This window comes from Pristiophorus japonicus, chromosome 12 (genome assembly GCF_044704955.1).
Source record: "Pristiophorus japonicus isolate sPriJap1 chromosome 12, sPriJap1.hap1, whole genome shotgun sequence".
Taxonomy (NCBI): domain Eukaryota; kingdom Metazoa; phylum Chordata; class Chondrichthyes; family Pristiophoridae; genus Pristiophorus; species Pristiophorus japonicus.
This window is the reverse complement of record NC_091988.1, coordinates 40,979,968-40,997,729: the sequence shown is the minus strand read 5'-3', so window position 1 is coordinate 40,997,729 and position 17,762 is coordinate 40,979,968. Positions and strand designations below refer to the sequence as shown.

The following is a 17,762-nucleotide window of genomic DNA, read 5'->3' as shown; positions in this document are numbered from 1 at the left end:
ACCTAGCTAGAATTAGGTATTGGGAGGTGGGAGGTATAATTTTACTGCAACCCTCTTTGAATGTGTAGTGTATGGTAGTTTATTTGAGTGATTGTAAGTTTGACCTCGTACCTTTCCTTATATTGTTCTTTATTAGAGTGATTGTAAGTTTGGCCGTGTATTTTCTTACTAGAGTAATAAGCCTGTATTACTTTGACTGTAATAAAAACAAAGTTCTTTGCATCAAACCAGCGTCCTCTACATTTTTGTCACACCCCCCCCAAATAAATCCAGAGTACAGAACCCAAGGGAGGGGGAGCTATTCGAAACCGCTTAAGTTGATCAGAAGGGAACCTGACCTCCTCATAGAGACCACAAATACACCCCCGCCCCCTTACACCCCCCAAAATCATGTGCTTTAATTTTGCACACTAATCTCTTGTGTGGGACCTTGTCAAAAGCCTTTTGAAAGTCCAAATACACCACATCCACTGCTCAACATTTCATTCAGCCATACTGCCGTTCACCTTACTTTTCTCTGGCACCATGGGTCCTTTGATCCCTCCCCCACCTAACACTGCTCCTCAGCTTTCTCACTACCGTCTCAGGCTCAAGTCCCTCTTGACTGAGCCTGTGGCCTCCAGTGATATTCTTTACTATGTCCATCATGGCGCCTGCATCTGATTCACCCAGAACAGCAATTAAATTTCTTCAGCCTTGCCTCCTCCAACATCTCTGTTCTTTTATCCTCAGTCACATTCTTCACAAACTCTCACACTCGTGGCCAGCCACTTGACTTCATCATCTCTCTGGCTGCTTCACTTCTGAAATGTTGGTCATCAAAAAGGCCCTTTCTGGCCACTTCATTACTTTTACCACCCATATACCTTCACATTCACTATTACTCCAACTTCACTGACCCCAAGGCCATCACCATCCAACGCTGAAAAAAAACCTGTCCAGCTCCTTCACTAATTCACTCTCAAAACTCACAATTCCCTCGTGCCTCAGTCACAACACTTCTGCCATTGTTGATCTGCTGAATTATTTCTTTCCTCTGCTTTTGACACCCTTATTGCCAGCAAATCATTCACTGTCTCATCCCTGATACATTCCCCATCTTCATTCCCTGAAATCTCGGATGCAACCTTGGAAGGAGCCGGTGTACTTTCTTTAGTCTGGCCTTGAACCACAAAGTGTATGTTTCATCTTCTGAAATATTCTGTGAACTATATTAACATTTGGTACAAAATACAAACCAAAATGATAGTGAATGTAGTAAGATTGAAAGTGCTGTATTAAATATTCTTTGTAATCAGCTATGGACTTCAGACATTGACACTTACAGTATCAATTTCATTAAATTGTCAGTAATCAACTGTAGATCATTTCTATGCAAACGTGAAGTAGCAATGTTGCAATCAATTCACTGAAAATGTCTTCCCCCTTGAATTGTGAGCATGTGATCAGTTCTTATCCCTGTTGACATCTATTACTGACCTGAACACACTTAGAACTTCATTAAAATAACCCTAAAAGATGTCCAGGTTATATTGTGGTACAAGGCAATAATATACCTGTGTTTTATTAAAGGTATAAGTTCAAAAACTATGCTGTACATCTGGCAAAGACCACCAATAACATTCAACAGTTGTAGACCATTTGAACTGCGTGTCTAAATGTGAAACTGTGGGATACTGGCCTGTTGAGTTGTGCTTATAAAATGGCCCAGAACTTGCAGTCCTGATATCAGCGAACTGGCAGCGGTCCTATCATTTCACCTTTGAAATTGACCGCAACTTCAGGATTTACCGCGCATGTGCGCAACCTAACGCGAAAACCCTGAAGTTGCAGTCTGGTATACACAACTCGTCCACAGGCTGCACTGTGGACCCGCAATCCCCACACACAAAGCCAGCAACACTGATCTGATAAAAACTTCCCTTTTCCAAACAAATATTGGTGTCAAACCCCATAAAAAGTTAAAACTCAATTCAAATGAGGTGTAACTGGGTTTTTAAACGGTGATCTGGGTAATAACGACTGAAAAACAACCGTTCTGGCGCAAAAAAACTAACGTTATATTGGTGGAATATAAAACGTTTCCGTCAAGTTAAAAATGATTAGATCTTAAAATTAATTTTTGCAGGAAATTTGTTCATGATATTTCAGCTTCTATCTCAACCCAATGTGTATGTCCCAATCTTTATTTCGCTCACTGTAAAAAAAAATTTAAGTGATGGATGATTAATGCATTGTATTTCCTGGTTTCTTGTCTGAGAATTCTGCAATGCGATTGGCTGCTTAAACAGCTTGTTGACATCACAGCCACTCGCACTATGGGATTCCCACTATGGCGAGATCTTTGTGGGAAGCTTACTTCGGGGCCAACAGCGAACGCCTTTGCTTCGCCGCTGACTGCAAATTATAAGATCATAAGAAATAGGAGCAGGAGTAGGTCATTTGGCCCTCCAGCCTGCTCCGCCACTCAACAATAAGATCATGGCTGATCTGATCATGGACTCGGCTCCACTTCACTTCCCTCCCTGCCCCTATAACCCTTGACTCCCTTATCGCTCAAAAATCTGTCTGTCTATCTCTGCCTTAAATATATTCAATGACCCAGCCTCCGCAGCTCTCTGGGGCACAGAATTCCATAGATTTACAAACCTGAGAAGAAATTTCTCATCACAGTTTTAAATGGGCGGCCACTTATTCTAAGAATATATCCCCTAGTTTTAGTTTCCACTATGAGTGGAAATATCCTCACTGCAGCCACCTTGTCGAGCCCCCTCATTATCTTACAAGTTATCTTATAAGTTTCATTCTTCTGAACTCCAATGAGTATAGGGTCAAGTCAAATCAACCCCCTCATCTCCGGAATCAACCTAGTGAACCTTCTCTGAACAGCCGCCAATGCAAGTATATCCTTCCTTAAATACGGAGACCAAAACTGTACATGGTACTCCAGATGTGGCCTCACCAATACTCTGTACAGTTGCAGCAGGACTTCTCTGCTTTTATACTCTATCACCCTTGCAATAAAGGCCAACATTCTATTTGCCTTCCTGATTACTTGCTGTACCTGCATGCTAACTTTTTGTATTTCATGCACAAGGACCCCCAGGTCTCTCTGTACTGCAGCACTTTTCAATTTTTCTCCACTTAAATTATAATTTGCTTTTCTGTTAGTTAGCCAATCCTCTATCCATGCTAATATATTATCCCCAACCAAGTGAGCTTTTATCTTGTGCAGTAACTTCTTATGTGGCACCTTATCGAATGCCTTCTGGAAATCCAAATACACCACATCCACTGGTTTTCCCTTATCCACCCTGCTCATTACATCCTCAAATAACTCCAGCAAATTTGTCAAACATGATTTCCCTTTCATAAAACTAGGCTGACTGAATTATGCCTTTCCAAATGTCCTGCTACCGCTTCCTTAATAGTGGACTCCAGCATTTTCCCAACGACAGATGTTAGGCTAACTGGTCTATAGTTTCCTGCTTTTTGTCTGCCTCCTTTTTTAAATAGGGGCATTACATTTGCGGTTTTCCAATCCGTTGGGACCGCCCAGAATCCAGGGAATTTTGATGGATGCATTTGTTGTAATCTACTATCTCTGCAGCCACTTCTCTTAAGACCCTAAGATGTATGCCATCGGGTCCAGGGGATTTGTCCACCTTTAGTCCCATTATTTTACCTAGTACGACTTCACTAGTGATATTGATTGTTTTAAGTTCCTCCCTCCATACAGCCCTTTGATTATCCACTAATGGGATGTTTTAGTGTCTTCTACCCTGACGATCGATACAAAATCTTGGTTCAGCATCTCTGCCATTTCCCTGTTCTCCTTTATTAATTCCCCAGTCTCATCCTCCAGGGGACCAACATTTACTGAAGCCATTCTTTTCTTTTTTTGGGCCTTTCAGTTTCAACTTTGATCGAGAATTCAAGCTCTGCAGCCCGGCTGCAGTTTTGAAAAAACACAGACCACACTGCATTAAGTCATTAATCAACTTAACATTTTAGGAACTTTGGGTAGCGAACCAATTAAAGGTTAACAGACTAATCAATTGAGCCAATAAGGTCAAAGAAGGCGAGTTCTTTTCTGTAAATTGAACCAGGTATAAGTACAGCCATTTTGGCCATGTGGTCTCAGAAGGACAAAGGCCTGGCTTAAAGCCAGAAGCTTGTTGCTGCTGCCAGAATAAAGTTACATTAAAACTAAAACCGGAGTTCGTATTTCATTGGAAATTAAGAGATCTAACAATTTTGGTGTCACGAACAGGATCACTGAGGAAAGAAACTGAATTTTGGACATCGGACCTACATACTGAGGTAAGGACTCCTCTTTATAAAAGTCCTTGGTCAAAAGTCTAAATTCGTCTCTCCTTCTACACGATTCCGAAAGCCTCCGGTTTGCGAACCCTCCGGTTGGTAGTCGGCTCGAGGTCCCATAGACGTCTAACTTTGACGGTGTGTTAGTTAATTAATCACCGACCCACTGATTGGCTGGAAAGCCTACGACTCGAGACCCCAGTAAAGAAATCAGTATTATGGCAGCAGGAGATAAGAGCAAAGAATTGCCTACAACTGTTAAAGGTGGGCAGGCACCACCTAAGGTTTCGATAGATGAAGTCCTCGAACAGTTGAAAGAATACATAGAGCAACAATTCGACTTATCTAAAACCTGTATTAAGATCAAACAAAAGTACGGAACCTTCAATGGACAATGGTCCTTGGACGAGATTAAAAGGGTCTGGGGAAAAACGACCCGTAAGAAAAATAAAGAGCGAACTAGATGGTCCCTAGCCGTTATGGGACAGATCCGAAAGCGGAATGAAATTATAATGCGTTCCCAACATGATCGAGAACTGACCAGTACAAAGGACCAATTGCAAGCTGTTCGTGCAACGCTGCGACAGAAAAGACTTGAACTTGAAAAGTCGGAAGCGGAAGTTAAAGATCTTTAAAAGGTGATATTAAAGAATGGAAAAAATCATTAGATCAAGAGACAGTAATAGGAAAAGGAAAATGTATCGGTCAATTCTCAGGGTACCCATGTTTGGATAAATTAAAAGCGCCAACCCGAGGACACGATCGAGGAATAGATACGGATTCTTAATCCTCCGACGATACAGGGTCGGAGGATGATGAAGAATTAGGGGTGCGCGTTGCCCCTTTTAAAAAAAAAAAGACGAGTTGTAGTCAAATCAGAAGAGACTGCGGATGAGGGCGGAACCAAAAAAACGAGGAAAAGGGTGTATGCAGAATACTTAGTTCATGATTCGGCAGACCCAGAGAAAATTGATAAATGGTCCAAGGAATTGCCCAATCCAAAGAAAAGGGGAGTAAAAACGTGGGACCAACTGGACCGCTTAAGAAATATATATCAACTTCATCCCTGGGACGGAGTGCAAATTTTGACCATAATGGTGCCAAAAACACAGGGAAGAAAATTGCACTACAAGGTAGAAGAAGCTTTGGGGCAGAATGAGCAAGAATTAAACACAGGATGGGAGGCGATTATACACTGGCTGCAAGCCTTCAGTCCAGCTAAGACAGACTGGGGAAAAATTACAGCCTGCCAACAGAAAGGAACAGAGGAAGTTCTGGAGTATGACGAGCGGTTTAGATGCACGCGGCTAGAACATTCGGGTATGAATAATACGGATGAGGAAATGGATGAACAAGTGTTTGGACCCCTGAAAGCAGCTTTCGTGGCAGGTCCAAAGCCAGAACTGTCCAAAATGCTTAAGGTAGTGTTACCGGACTGGGAAGGTAGAGGAACTACCTTTGTAGCATTGGTGGATCGATGTAACCAATTAGATCGGGATATGGTAGCTAAAGTCCGAGCCCTGCAGGCTGTGGGATGGAAATCCCAGGATTCCGATAAACAGTTATTAGGAAAATTACCCGGAAAATTTCATTATTGTGGGAAAGAAGGTCACTGGGCCAAGACGTGCAGGGCAAAACAGCAAGGTCGCGGCCGGGGAAGAGGACGCAGCCAGGGATACAATTCAGCCAACAAACCAGGCTTGTCACAAGATAATGACCTCATAGAAGCATTTAAGCGACTGACAATGTAACAACAGAAGGAGTTACTCGGGATAGCAAAAAACGATTAGAGCCCACCCTGGTCCACCTCTTCGCACTAATACAACAAAGGGGAGATGGGCTATATATAACTGTGAGGGTGGGCGATAAGGATGTGGACTGTCTTTTAGACACAGGGGCGGAATTAACATGCTTACCCCTACAATATGGAGACTTTTTGCTGTTCGATGGTAGGGCACGTACAGCCTATGGAGTTGGGGGCCATAAAATGGAAATTAAAAGGACAACACCGGTACTTATAGGGCTGGGTCCACATGAACTAACCACGCTGGTTTGGATAGGCCCTTTTGGGAATGGACGTTCTAATCCAAATAGATTCATCGTTGCATTTAGAGAATGGTCGGGTGACATGGTCAATTAGAACTTTGAAGAAGGAAGAATTGAAGGAACACCCGATATGGGCTAAAGATAAGAACGATTGTGGCCTACTCCAGATGGAGCCTGCGTCATTTACCGGGACCAAGCCTCCATGCACTAAACAGTATCCCATCAGTCCAACTGCCATCGCGGGAATCTTACCGGTTATTCAGCAATTGGAGAAACAAGGGGTACTTATTAAAACGCATAGCTCCTCCAATAGCCCCGTCTGGCCGGTACAGAAATCTAATGAGACTTGGCATTTGACTGTCGATTATAGGAAAGCTAACCAGTGTATTGATCAAAAAGCTCCTTTGGTCGCAGATCCCTCCACCATTTTTAATGCCCTCAAACCGGAACATAAATATTTCTCCGTTATCGATATAGCCAATGGATTTTGGTCGGTGCCTCTGGCATCGGAGGTTCGACAGTGGTTTGCTTTCACGGTCCAAGGACAACAGTATACTTGGACCCGGTTACCGCAGGGTTTCCACAACAGCCCTACGGTATTCCACATGGCTTTACAAAGCCATTTGCGAGAATTACCTCCCCTGTCATCAACAGTCATCCAATATGTAGACGATATCCTGCTAGCTTCAAACACGGAAGAACACCATGAACAAGATTTACGAGCTTTGCTGGACCACCTTTGGCTGAAAGGGCATAAAGCCAGCATCGACAAAGCACAAATATCCCAAGAAGAGGTTGTATACCTGGGACAAAAGATTTCACAAGGAAAGAGAGAACTTACCCAGGATAGAACTGCAGCCATTCGGGCTGCTAAAAAACCCACCACTATTCAGGAACTAAGGTCTTTTTTGGGATTGTATAACTTTCACAGAAATTGGATTGACTCCTTCACACAGCTTGCTCAACCTTTGAATGATATTTTAAAGGGGAAACGTGCCTCTAAAGAAGCCATCATCCTCACTAACAGCAAGAGGCCTTCCCGAGTTTGAAAAAGGCTTTGTGTTCGGCACCGGCTCTGGGAATCCCTGACAGTGGTAAGCCATTTACCCTGTTTGTCCATGAGAAAGAAGGATACATAACAGCTATACTGACACAAGAACATGGGGATCGATAAAGACCTATTGGCTATTATTCGGCAAAACTGGATGCGGTAGCCCTCGGATGGGGAAGTTGCCCAAGGGCCATGGAAGTTACGTAGCGAGCGGTAATGATCACTGTGGGTCTAGTCCTCGGCCAAAAGCTGATTGTCAAGTGTCCCCACACCGTATACGCTTTGCTGTCTATGAATAGAATGTCTCAGGTGACGGCAGCTAGCTGGACCCGCTGGACAGCAGTTTTGAAAGCTCCTAATCTCCATATCATCCGGGCCAGCCCGGTTAATCCCGCAACTATGCTCCCGATGTCAGAATCGAGGGAGCAAGAGGGGGGAGAATGTGAAGAGCATGACTGCGTGGAGATTTTAAAAAAAAACAGAAGCAGCCTTAGCAGCAGAGGAACGTCAGCACAACAGGCCGAGTTACGGGCCCTGTCAGAAGCATGTCGAATAGCAGAAGGACAGACAGCTAATGTCTACACAGATTCGCATTATGCTTTTGGAGTCGCTCACGACTTTGGTCTGTTATAGCGGAAAAGGGGATTCTTCACTGTTGCTGGTACACCTATCTGAAATGGAAAAGAAGTCCGAGACTTACTAGAGGCTATACAATTACCTCAGGAAGTGTCCATCCTGAAGTGTAAGGCCCATACCAAGGAAAATACCACAGAAGCACAGGGAAATGCCCTAGCCGACCAGGCAGCTAAAGATGCCGCCTCACAGGGCGTTCCCCCAGAAGAACCAACACAGGTGTGCAGATTGAAAGCACTCAGGACTCTGACACGAGACCTTCAAACAATGCAAGGCGAGTGCTCCCGAGAGGAAAAATGGACATGGATTGAGGCAGGAATTAAGCTATGTGAAGATGGTGTCTGTAGACAAAGAGTTACCGACAAGCCAGTCGCGCCACAAGCGCTTATGCCTTTTTTAGCCCAACAGATCCACTCGTGGGGATACTTGGCCTCACAACAGATGACGGCACGGTTCCAGAAAAGCTGGTGGGGTGGGGATTTAAAAAACATGCCCAGCTGGTAGCAGACTGCTGTGTGGTCTGCCAGAAAAATAATTCTGGACCCATCACGGTAATGCCCCAACTGAGGCCCCCTGTCCCTGTCGGACCATTCCAGCATCTGCAGGTTGATTATATATCTCTTCCTTCATGCCAAGGATACACTAACATTCTTGTCATGGTCGACGGATTCTCTAGATGGGTAGAAGCTGTCCCAACTAAAAGAGCCACAGCCAATCACACTGCAACGGTCTTGTGTAAGGATTACATTCCCCGATGGGGAGTCCTGAGTAGCATTGACTCAGATCAGGGAACACACTTCACAGGTGCTGTCTGCCAAGAAGTCTGTAGGTTACTGAACATTATGTGGGATTTACACTGTCCTTATCATCCACAATCATCAGGACAAGTAGAGCGAATGAATCGAGCTCTGATACAACAGCTTACCAAATATCACCATGGCCCCAGGCACTACCAATAGTGCTGTGTAGCATTAGGACAACCCCGAACAGAACTACAGGTCTAAGCCCATTTGAAATTATAACAGGAAAACCCATGTCGCTGCCAGGAACTACTGATTTACGGAAAGCTGATGTTCACTTAATGAGTGACACTTTGTTATCATACTGTCAGAACCTAACCAATGCTATTAGTTCTGTTTCCCGACAGGTATCGGCAGCTTGGGGTAATCCACCCGAAGGAGGACACGACATCATCCCGGGAGTCTGGGTGTATGTGAAAAAGTTGCATAAAGAACCTTTGGGTGCCAAGTGGGAGGGACCTTATCAAGTGTTATTGACCACCCAGGCAGCTGTTAAAAAGTCCAAGGAAAGAAAGCCTGGATCCACGCTTCACACGTTAAACGAGCACCGGTAACTGAAGCTGAAATCTAATAAGGACAATTACTTTTTGCCAAAATGTATAAATTTACTGTATTACTGATTGTAGGTATTTTAGGCATAGGCCTACTTCTTACTAGCCGACCCTCTGCACCAAAGGGAAATAGTAGAGTACCAAGGGAATTACATGTAAATACCTTTTTATATATGTCATACATTTATGGCAAACAAAGTAACATTTCTAGTTGTTGGGTGTGTGCGCATATTCCTATTCACTCAAAGGGAGGGATTCCCTTGAGGCCAGTTCCCTTGAATATCTCAGAAATGGCTGAGTGGATAATTAATCAAAACAAAACAGGCAAGGCGTTTCAGGATACAGAAAACTGGGCATGTAAATGGAAGTCAGCAGGTTACAATCTGACTACCTTTGAAGGAGGATACCAACCATGCTACAATAATTCCAAACGGCCCCATTTTTTGTTATCACTAATATAACGGGAATAGGAAGACCGGGGGAAATCGGTCTGTCTGATTAGAAACATCAAAGGAGGCCAAAATATGGGGTATAGTAACTGCTCCCGGAATTATAATATAATCAAGCCACGGAACCGTCCAAACTGGGCCGATGTGGGAGTTTTTAACGCAACAGGGATTCTGAATAAAACAGATGGAAAAGCCTGGACAGGCCCCGGAGTGTTGCTGACAAAGAAACAGCTAACCTTCATTGCCTATAATGGAACCTATTGGGTGTGTGGCCACAAGGCCTACCCTTGGCTGCCCCAGAATTGGATGGGATCCTGCTATTTAGCCTGCATCGTGCCTTATATGTATCATATAAAGTCACTGTCGGAACATTTACACCGCCTTAAGAGAGCTTTCAGAGAAACAGAGAGGTTCTTTGCCATTCTGATCCCCAGGTATGGGACCGCCAGACTGACGAGGGAATACATTAACATGGCATCCGTTGTGGAACGGGTAGCCAATGATACCTCAGAGGCCCTAGTTAAAATCAATGCAGAAATGGTAGCAATTCGCACAGTAGCCCTACAGAATAGACTGGCCGTTGATTACATCCTGGCTGAATAGGGAGGTACTTGCGCCCTACTCGGAACTGAGTGTTGCACATACATTCCAGATAGCTCCGAAGAAATTACCCACTTAGCGGAGCATATCCAAAAGGAGGTAGAAAAACTTAAGCAACCCCCATCATTCACTTTGTGGAGCGGAGCCACTGAATGGCTAGGTTCAATAGGAACTTCATTGGTGGAAGGTGTAATTCTATTAGTTGTAATTATTTTACTTTTATATTGTTTGTTTATGTTGATTAAATGTTGTTGCGACCAGGCGGCTGTAGCTGCTGTCCCGCAGGTGAGACACCTTGCAGGTCCCAGCAGACCGTCTGTACGTGGCACAGGGGTATGTTATGCTTAAGGGAAGGTTGTTTACTGGTTGAATTAAGATATTGATTTGGATTAAATTGGAATAAGGTTAATTAACCTACTAAAACCAGACTTCCATTGTGGCCACGATGGAACTCGGGTTGGTGTAAATTTGTGTGGAAGCTACGAGTCCGGACATGTGGCGAAACACATCAACAAATTTTAGAAGGAAACTCTATTAACATGTATGAAATTATTTTGTAGAATGTTTAACCAGTGATAGCTGATGTTTTATGATTTAGTTTGTGAAAGAATCAAAGGGGGGATTGATAGAGAATTCAAGCTCTGCAGCCTGGCTGCAGTTTTGAAAAAACACAGACCACATTGCATTAAGTCATCAATCAACTTGACATTTTAGGACCTTTGGGTAGCGAGCCAATTAAAGGTTAACAGACTAATCAATTGAGCCAATAAGGTCAAAGAAGGCGAGTTCTTTTCTGTAAATTGAACCAGATATAAATACTGCCATTTTGGCCATGTGGTCTCAGAAGGACAACGGCCTGACTTAAAGCCAAAAGCTTGTTGCTGCTGCCAGAATAAAGTTACATTAAAACTACAACCGGAGTTCGTATTTCATTGGAAATTAAGAGATCTAACAAACTTCATAATTATCAGAATAAATGTACTGTTTTGCACATTGGAACATGTAATTTGTGTCTACAATGAATGTGGTACTATGAACAAAGGATTTGAAAGTGTCAAGATGAAAGCTATTAATCCTATTGATGATTAATGAGGTGCATCTTCAGGGTGTTTGATTATAATTTGAAACAAGCTATTCCAGTTGAAATAAGCCACTCTGAACTCATAAATCACTGGGTGAGGCCAAATTTGGAATATGTTATGTATTGGAGAGGGTTTGAAGAATGACCAGAATGATTCTGAAGAGAAGGGTCTCAAAACTTAGTTTAGTTTTACAGAAGATGTGATCCAGGTCTTTAAATTACGGTTAAATGTGTGTGAGGTTTAAAAAAATATATAGGCAAATTTGGATGAACACAGAACTGGAGAAGACACATACAAATTTAACAATTCAAGATTACAGAGGGGACAGGGGAACTGTTAATAATTTGCTGAGTTCACATTATTCAAAAGAAAAAGAATTGGATAACTGAAGTCTAAAAATCCAAGAAGATTCTGCAGGCTAACACTTAGGAGAAATTTAGTTACTTCCTCAAAGCATTCTATTGGATTTGTGATACATTATTTATTGCTTCTCATTCCAAGACCATTATTCACAATATGCAAGGCCTATTTTGGAAATTAATCCCAGTGTTTTTTGTTTTTTTACTTTGCAATAGTTATAGGATCTTTAAAGATGAAAAACATTCAGATCTAAATGCTAGTGGTTCTGATAATTATGAAGTTTGTTAGATCTCTTAATTTCCAATTTGCACCTGGATTTCTGATTGCGCCCAAAGCGGAAGTTCTACTCCCATATCTTTTGGCTGAGACATTAAACCAAGGCACTGTGCCTGGTCAGGTGACTGTCTCAGCCAACATTCCTCCCTCGATCAATACAAACAAAACCAGATTAATGGGTTATTCACTTCATTCACTATTTATGGGATCTGCATCCTGAATACATAAGCTACCATATAAACAAAAGCTGTCCATTCATTCTACCTACGGTCACATAATAAATGAACACTTGGAAAGGTACCAGAGGTCACACACAAACTATGGAATCATATTCCAGCAAGTAGTGAATGACTTCAGTTGAGAAAGAGGTAATGAGAAATACAGCAGAAATCACTTAAAAAAAAAAGATAGGTGCAAGCTATTGCTTCCAAATTTATGCTGGCTCCAATACCCAACGTGCTTTAAAATATATAAAAACAGCAAGTGCTAGGAACACTCAATAGTCAAGGCAGCTAAGTTTACAAAAAGGTTACTCTGCAATACTATCACTTACAATAAAACAACATTTGGTATTCATCTTTAGATACTCATTTTAGTTATCTTCAGATGTTTTTTCTGGTATCTTAAAATACTTCTGCTTCACCTTTCGACCATTCTTTCACTTAATGAGTCACTTGGGTTTCATTCTTACTGTGATCCCCTCCCCCTCAATGATATAGTTCATTTCCATATTCTTAATGCATTTAGACTACATATAAGGCCATCAGTAGAAATTGGCTTTGCACCAATGCTAAACTTGTGTAGAATTTAGTATCAAGGCACAAGCTGATCCTGACAAAAGTGAAACAGCCTCTTCCAGAAAGTATCCCTCAACTTTGCACTGAGAGTGAATTTGGGATGCATTTACACAATGACTGCAGCATCAGTGCAAAACAAAAGCACTTCATATTGATGCTCATGACCATGAGAATTAGCCTTTATAATACTTTCTTTGCTGGGCCGCAAACGTTGCTTTTTTTTACACTTGTGATACAAATTAGATCATTGGCTAGTACAGGTACTAACCATCGAAATCGAGACCCTGGCCGTTCCAGATTCTGTGTATTTCTGGACTTCGGAACGTCTTTGAGGTCCCGAATCTGGAAACACCTGAGCCCAGGTTCGGGTATTTCCAGAATTCGGAATGTCTTTCCGACGTACCAAATCCGGAAACGCCTGGGCCAATGCGGGGGAAGAGGTCGGCGGCAGCCTGAGATGGGGGAGTCCAGCACTGGGGGGGGGTGTTTGCAGGGAATGGGGAGGCGGCGGGTCCGGATTCCGGAACACTTTCCGGATCTCTGGATTTTCAACGCTGTACCTGTAACTTTATCATCTATATGTTTTCCCTCTATGATAAAATGGGCATACGCAATGCGTCATCTTCCCTCCAGCAACATGCCTCCCTTCTTAGGTATGTGGAACAGAAAGGTGGCCATTCAGCCCCTCATGCCTGATCTACTATTCAATTAGATCAGATCGTAACTCCATGTAACCGTTTGGCTGCCACTACACTTAATACCCTTGCATAACAAAAATCTGTGTCTCAAGTTTTGAAATTTTCAATTGACTTAGTCTCAGCAGCTTTTTTCAAGGGGGAGGGGGGAAATAAGAGAAGAGTTCCAGATTTTGCATGTTTTCTGACATCACCTCTGACTTAGTTTCTGTATATATTTTCTTGTATTTGACCAAATTAAACAGCAACTAAAATTCTCTCTTTATTGTTTTATAATTATAAAAATCATACATCTCATTTTGCTCTGCTTATTTTTCGGTGAATATAGTACCTCGGAAATAGATATGTATAAAAGTTTCCACAGATCAAGTTGGGGGGGGGGGGGGGGGGGCGGTGATACGCCATTCAAAATAAAAGAGGGGGCCCCGAGAGGGCAAGACTTGGGTGTTTTGGAACTGGAGTAGATTAACCTGTAGACGTTGCCACTCAAACTGATCAAATGTTAGGCGCCAAGAATGCCCACGTGAATGTCATAGGAGAATTTACACCGATTTCACACACACGGAGAAGAACACTTGATACAGTCGGGCCACTGGCTAACCAGTACTCATTTTATACAAACTAGTTAGTAAAAATAGACTCGGATCGTTTAATATTAATGATGGGTGCAGGAGGTCGGTGCTCAGAAATGGCGTGTAACCTTGAAGCAAAGCGCCACTACACGTGCACTCATTGGAAGTGGCTGATGAAGCACAAATTCAGTAAGTGTTGACTTTACTCGTTACCAGATAAGACTAAATCGTGAACACGCTCCAAAAATAGAATGAGGGGATCGCTTGGTCAGTACAACATGTCTCGTTCGCTCTCTTACCATTTATAACATCCTTCCGCCGCTTCTAGTGTAAAGTTGACCGTTGTGCTTCTAGCATAAGGGAGTAAAACTTTGGGAATGTTCAGTTTTGAGGCTTCAGAATAAAAGTGTGTGCAGCCGGCCAGAATCAACATCCAGTTATGAAAGTCGAGAGCCATGTTCTCCAAGCACAGTTCAGAGTAAGAGGCAATTGCAGATTTTGATTTTTTTTTTAAATAAAGGTAGGCGGCAAATTGAGTTGAAGTCCTATTTGAAAAATCGATACCAAAGGTCTGGTTTCAAACGTGCAAATGATAATTTCGACGTGAGGGCCCAGGGCAGGTGTCTCTACTCATGAAGAACTCAGACGACGGGCGGACATGTTGCAGTTTAAGGATACAAAATAACCCGCGTGTATCCAGCAGCGATACTCGGCTCGCTACCTGCCTCACAAGGTTCACTGAGCAAGCCGGGAAGCGTGGATGGCGTGTGGGGATTCTTTACGCAAGACATAAAACCCCGGCGCTTCCACAAAAGCGCTGCACTCTCGGCCCCTTCACTACAACGCGGCAAACAACAGGGTTCAAAGCGCCGCTTCCTCTCACTTTTTTCATAGATTTACAGACCACAGCTTCAGGCGAGCTTCTGTTCTCCACACCAGAAATGCCCGCCTTTTCCTACCATTTGTCCAACGTCACTCCACCACCCCCACCAAAGTCGCAGTCAGAGACTAAACCCAACGCATGCGCTCGAAAGGCTTGGATATGTTAACCAATTGGCTGCTGGACGAATATCCCTTGGAACTTTCACCCCACCCCAACAAACATCACTTTGAAAATCACAATTCAAGGTTAAAAATGAGCAAGGCTTTTTGGTGCTTTTTCCTGACCTGAGCCCGACATTTATCAGTGTCCCGTAGAGCCCCAGTCTAGAAACTCCCTGGCCCAACTGCACAACAATTAACTTCAGACTGTTTTTGCTTGCAACAGTCAGACTTTGCAGGAGAGACTTTTAGTTTTTGTGCTCAGCAACTCGCGATTTTCCGCCCATTAAAATGAGCAGGTGCAAAATCGCGAGCCACAAAGCAGACAGAGGGATGAATTAATTTATTGAGTTTTCTTTGGTTTTAGTTATACCTGTAATTAAAAGGGGACACTTTCGTCAAATTGATTTTGATTGATGACTCTTGGGTCATGCAAATTGGCCAATAAGAGTAGTAGGCAGAAATAAAAACAGAAAATGCTGGAAACTTTCAGCAGGATCTGTGGAGTGTGTATTGGAAACATTATTGTTTTTAAATTGTTAAATTTCCTTTTTTTTTATGATGCAGGTTTTATTAGTTCTGCCCCTCTAAAAAGGGGCACTTTTGTCAGATGTTTTGTTTGATGTCTCCTTAAGGGTTCAATTAAAAGAGGCATATGTGGAGAGAGAAACCGAGTTAACGTTTCAGGTCGGTGACCTTCCATCAGAAGATACAGAAGCAGACAGTCTGGGCCAAAGGCTGGACAGGACAAGGTCAGTTTTAATACAATGCCAAATTGGCAACAGAATAATACCTTGCGCATTATTGTTACTACAATCTATTTTAATTCAAAGGGCTATTATTTAAATTAGTCACATTTTCAAGCACAAAGTAAATGCTGTTTTAAGTTGCTTAATTTGAATTAACTGCATCATTCAATATTTTGTGAAAAATGACAAACAGGAATAGATGTATAACTACTGTAATCATTCATCACCAGTCAGCCCCACCATTTCAAACATTCTCCACTTTTCAACTAAGCCTCCTATTACTCCGGGATCATATTGAATTGTAAGGACAACACAAATCTCCTTTTCTCCCTGATGAACTGGCTCCTCAAACAGATTTCCACCATCCCTTTCCTCCAATACAATGTGCCAACAACAATAACTTGAGCCCATCAATGTAACTGTCTCTGCTGCTACCTCTTCCTCCTCACCCTTTGGTCTTTTGACAACAACAACTTGCATTTATAAAGTGCCTTTAATGTAGTAAAACAACCAAAGTTTCTTCACTGGAGTGTTAGCAAACAATATTTGTCACTGAGCCACATAATGAGATATTAGAACAGGTAACCAAAGGTGTGGTCAAATGGTAGGTTTTAAGGAGCATCTTCAAGGAGGGGAGAGGCGGAGAGATTTAGGTTAGGAATTTCAGAGCTTAGGGCCTGGGCAGCTGAAGGCACAGCTGCTAATGGTGGAGCGATGAAAATCAGGGATACGCAAGAGGCCAGAATTGGAAGAGTGCAGAGGTCTTGGAGGGTTGTAGATCTGGAGGTTAGAGATGGGAAAGGGTGAGGGATTTGAGAACAAGGTTGAGAATTTTTAAATTGATCCTACCTCCAATAATCTGTGTGTAGTTACACTCCCTCTTTCCCCCCCCCCCCTCCACTTACCTACCTCCTGCTCCCTCGATCCCTTCTCCTCCATAAATTCCTGACCATCAAATTCACCACCTGGTGCCATGCTTGCTGACATTGTTAATGGCTGCATGTTAGCCATGGCTCAGTTGGTAGTACTTTGCCTCAAAGTCAGAAGGTTGTGGGTTCAAGTCCCACTCCAGGGACTCGAGCACATAAATCTAGCTTGATAGTCCAATGCAGTGCTGAAGAAGTGCTGCATTGTCAGAGGTGGCTGTTGGTCAAATGGATGTAAAAGATCTATTTTAAGGTGTCTATCTATGTCTGCGGCCCCACTAGTCCGAAAATGCCAGATCTCAGAAACTAAGCAGAGTCAGACCTGGTTAGTTCTTGGATGGGAGACTGCCTGGGAATACCAGGTGCAGTAGGCTTTGTGGCCGTGTGGCCTAATGGATAAAACATCTGATTTCGGTTCTACCCTCGATGTCATCAGACAATTGCTGGTTCGAGTCCTGCTGTGGTCAATTAACTCGCGGCGTGAAATTTTCATCCTCGTCTGCCATCCGGACACGCCATGGCTTACCATCTTGCCGTCCGGAGGAGGCGGGGGTCCCCGATGGAGTGCACTCTACGCGGGAGTCCTCCCACTATTTATCGGGGACTTGGCCTGGAGGGTGGTGCACGGAGCAGTCCCGTGCAACAAATTTTTAAGTCGGTTCACGGGCTCCCAGGCCGCCTGCAATTTCTGCAGTCTGGAAGAGTCCGTGTTCCACGTTTTTATTGAATGTGCAAGGTTGCAGCCCCTGTTCCATTATTTAAAGGGGCTGCTCCTCAATTTCTGGTTGCATTTCAGTCCCACACTCCTGAT

General features: G+C 43.1%; 1 protein-coding gene across 1 annotated transcript in view; it reads right to left on the bottom strand.

Moving 5' to 3' along the window:
- nup210 (nucleoporin 210) overlaps positions 1–14,865 on the bottom strand; it is a 179,351-nt gene extending 164,486 nt beyond the window's left edge. The window contains exon 1 of the mRNA XM_070895346.1: positions 14,535–14,865. Coding sequence (XP_070751447.1) covers positions 14,535–14,692 — 158 coding nt within the window. The 5' untranslated portion in view covers positions 14,693–14,865. The remainder of the gene's footprint in view (positions 1–14,534) is intronic.
- Between the last annotated feature and the right edge of the window lie 2,897 nt (positions 14,866–17,762).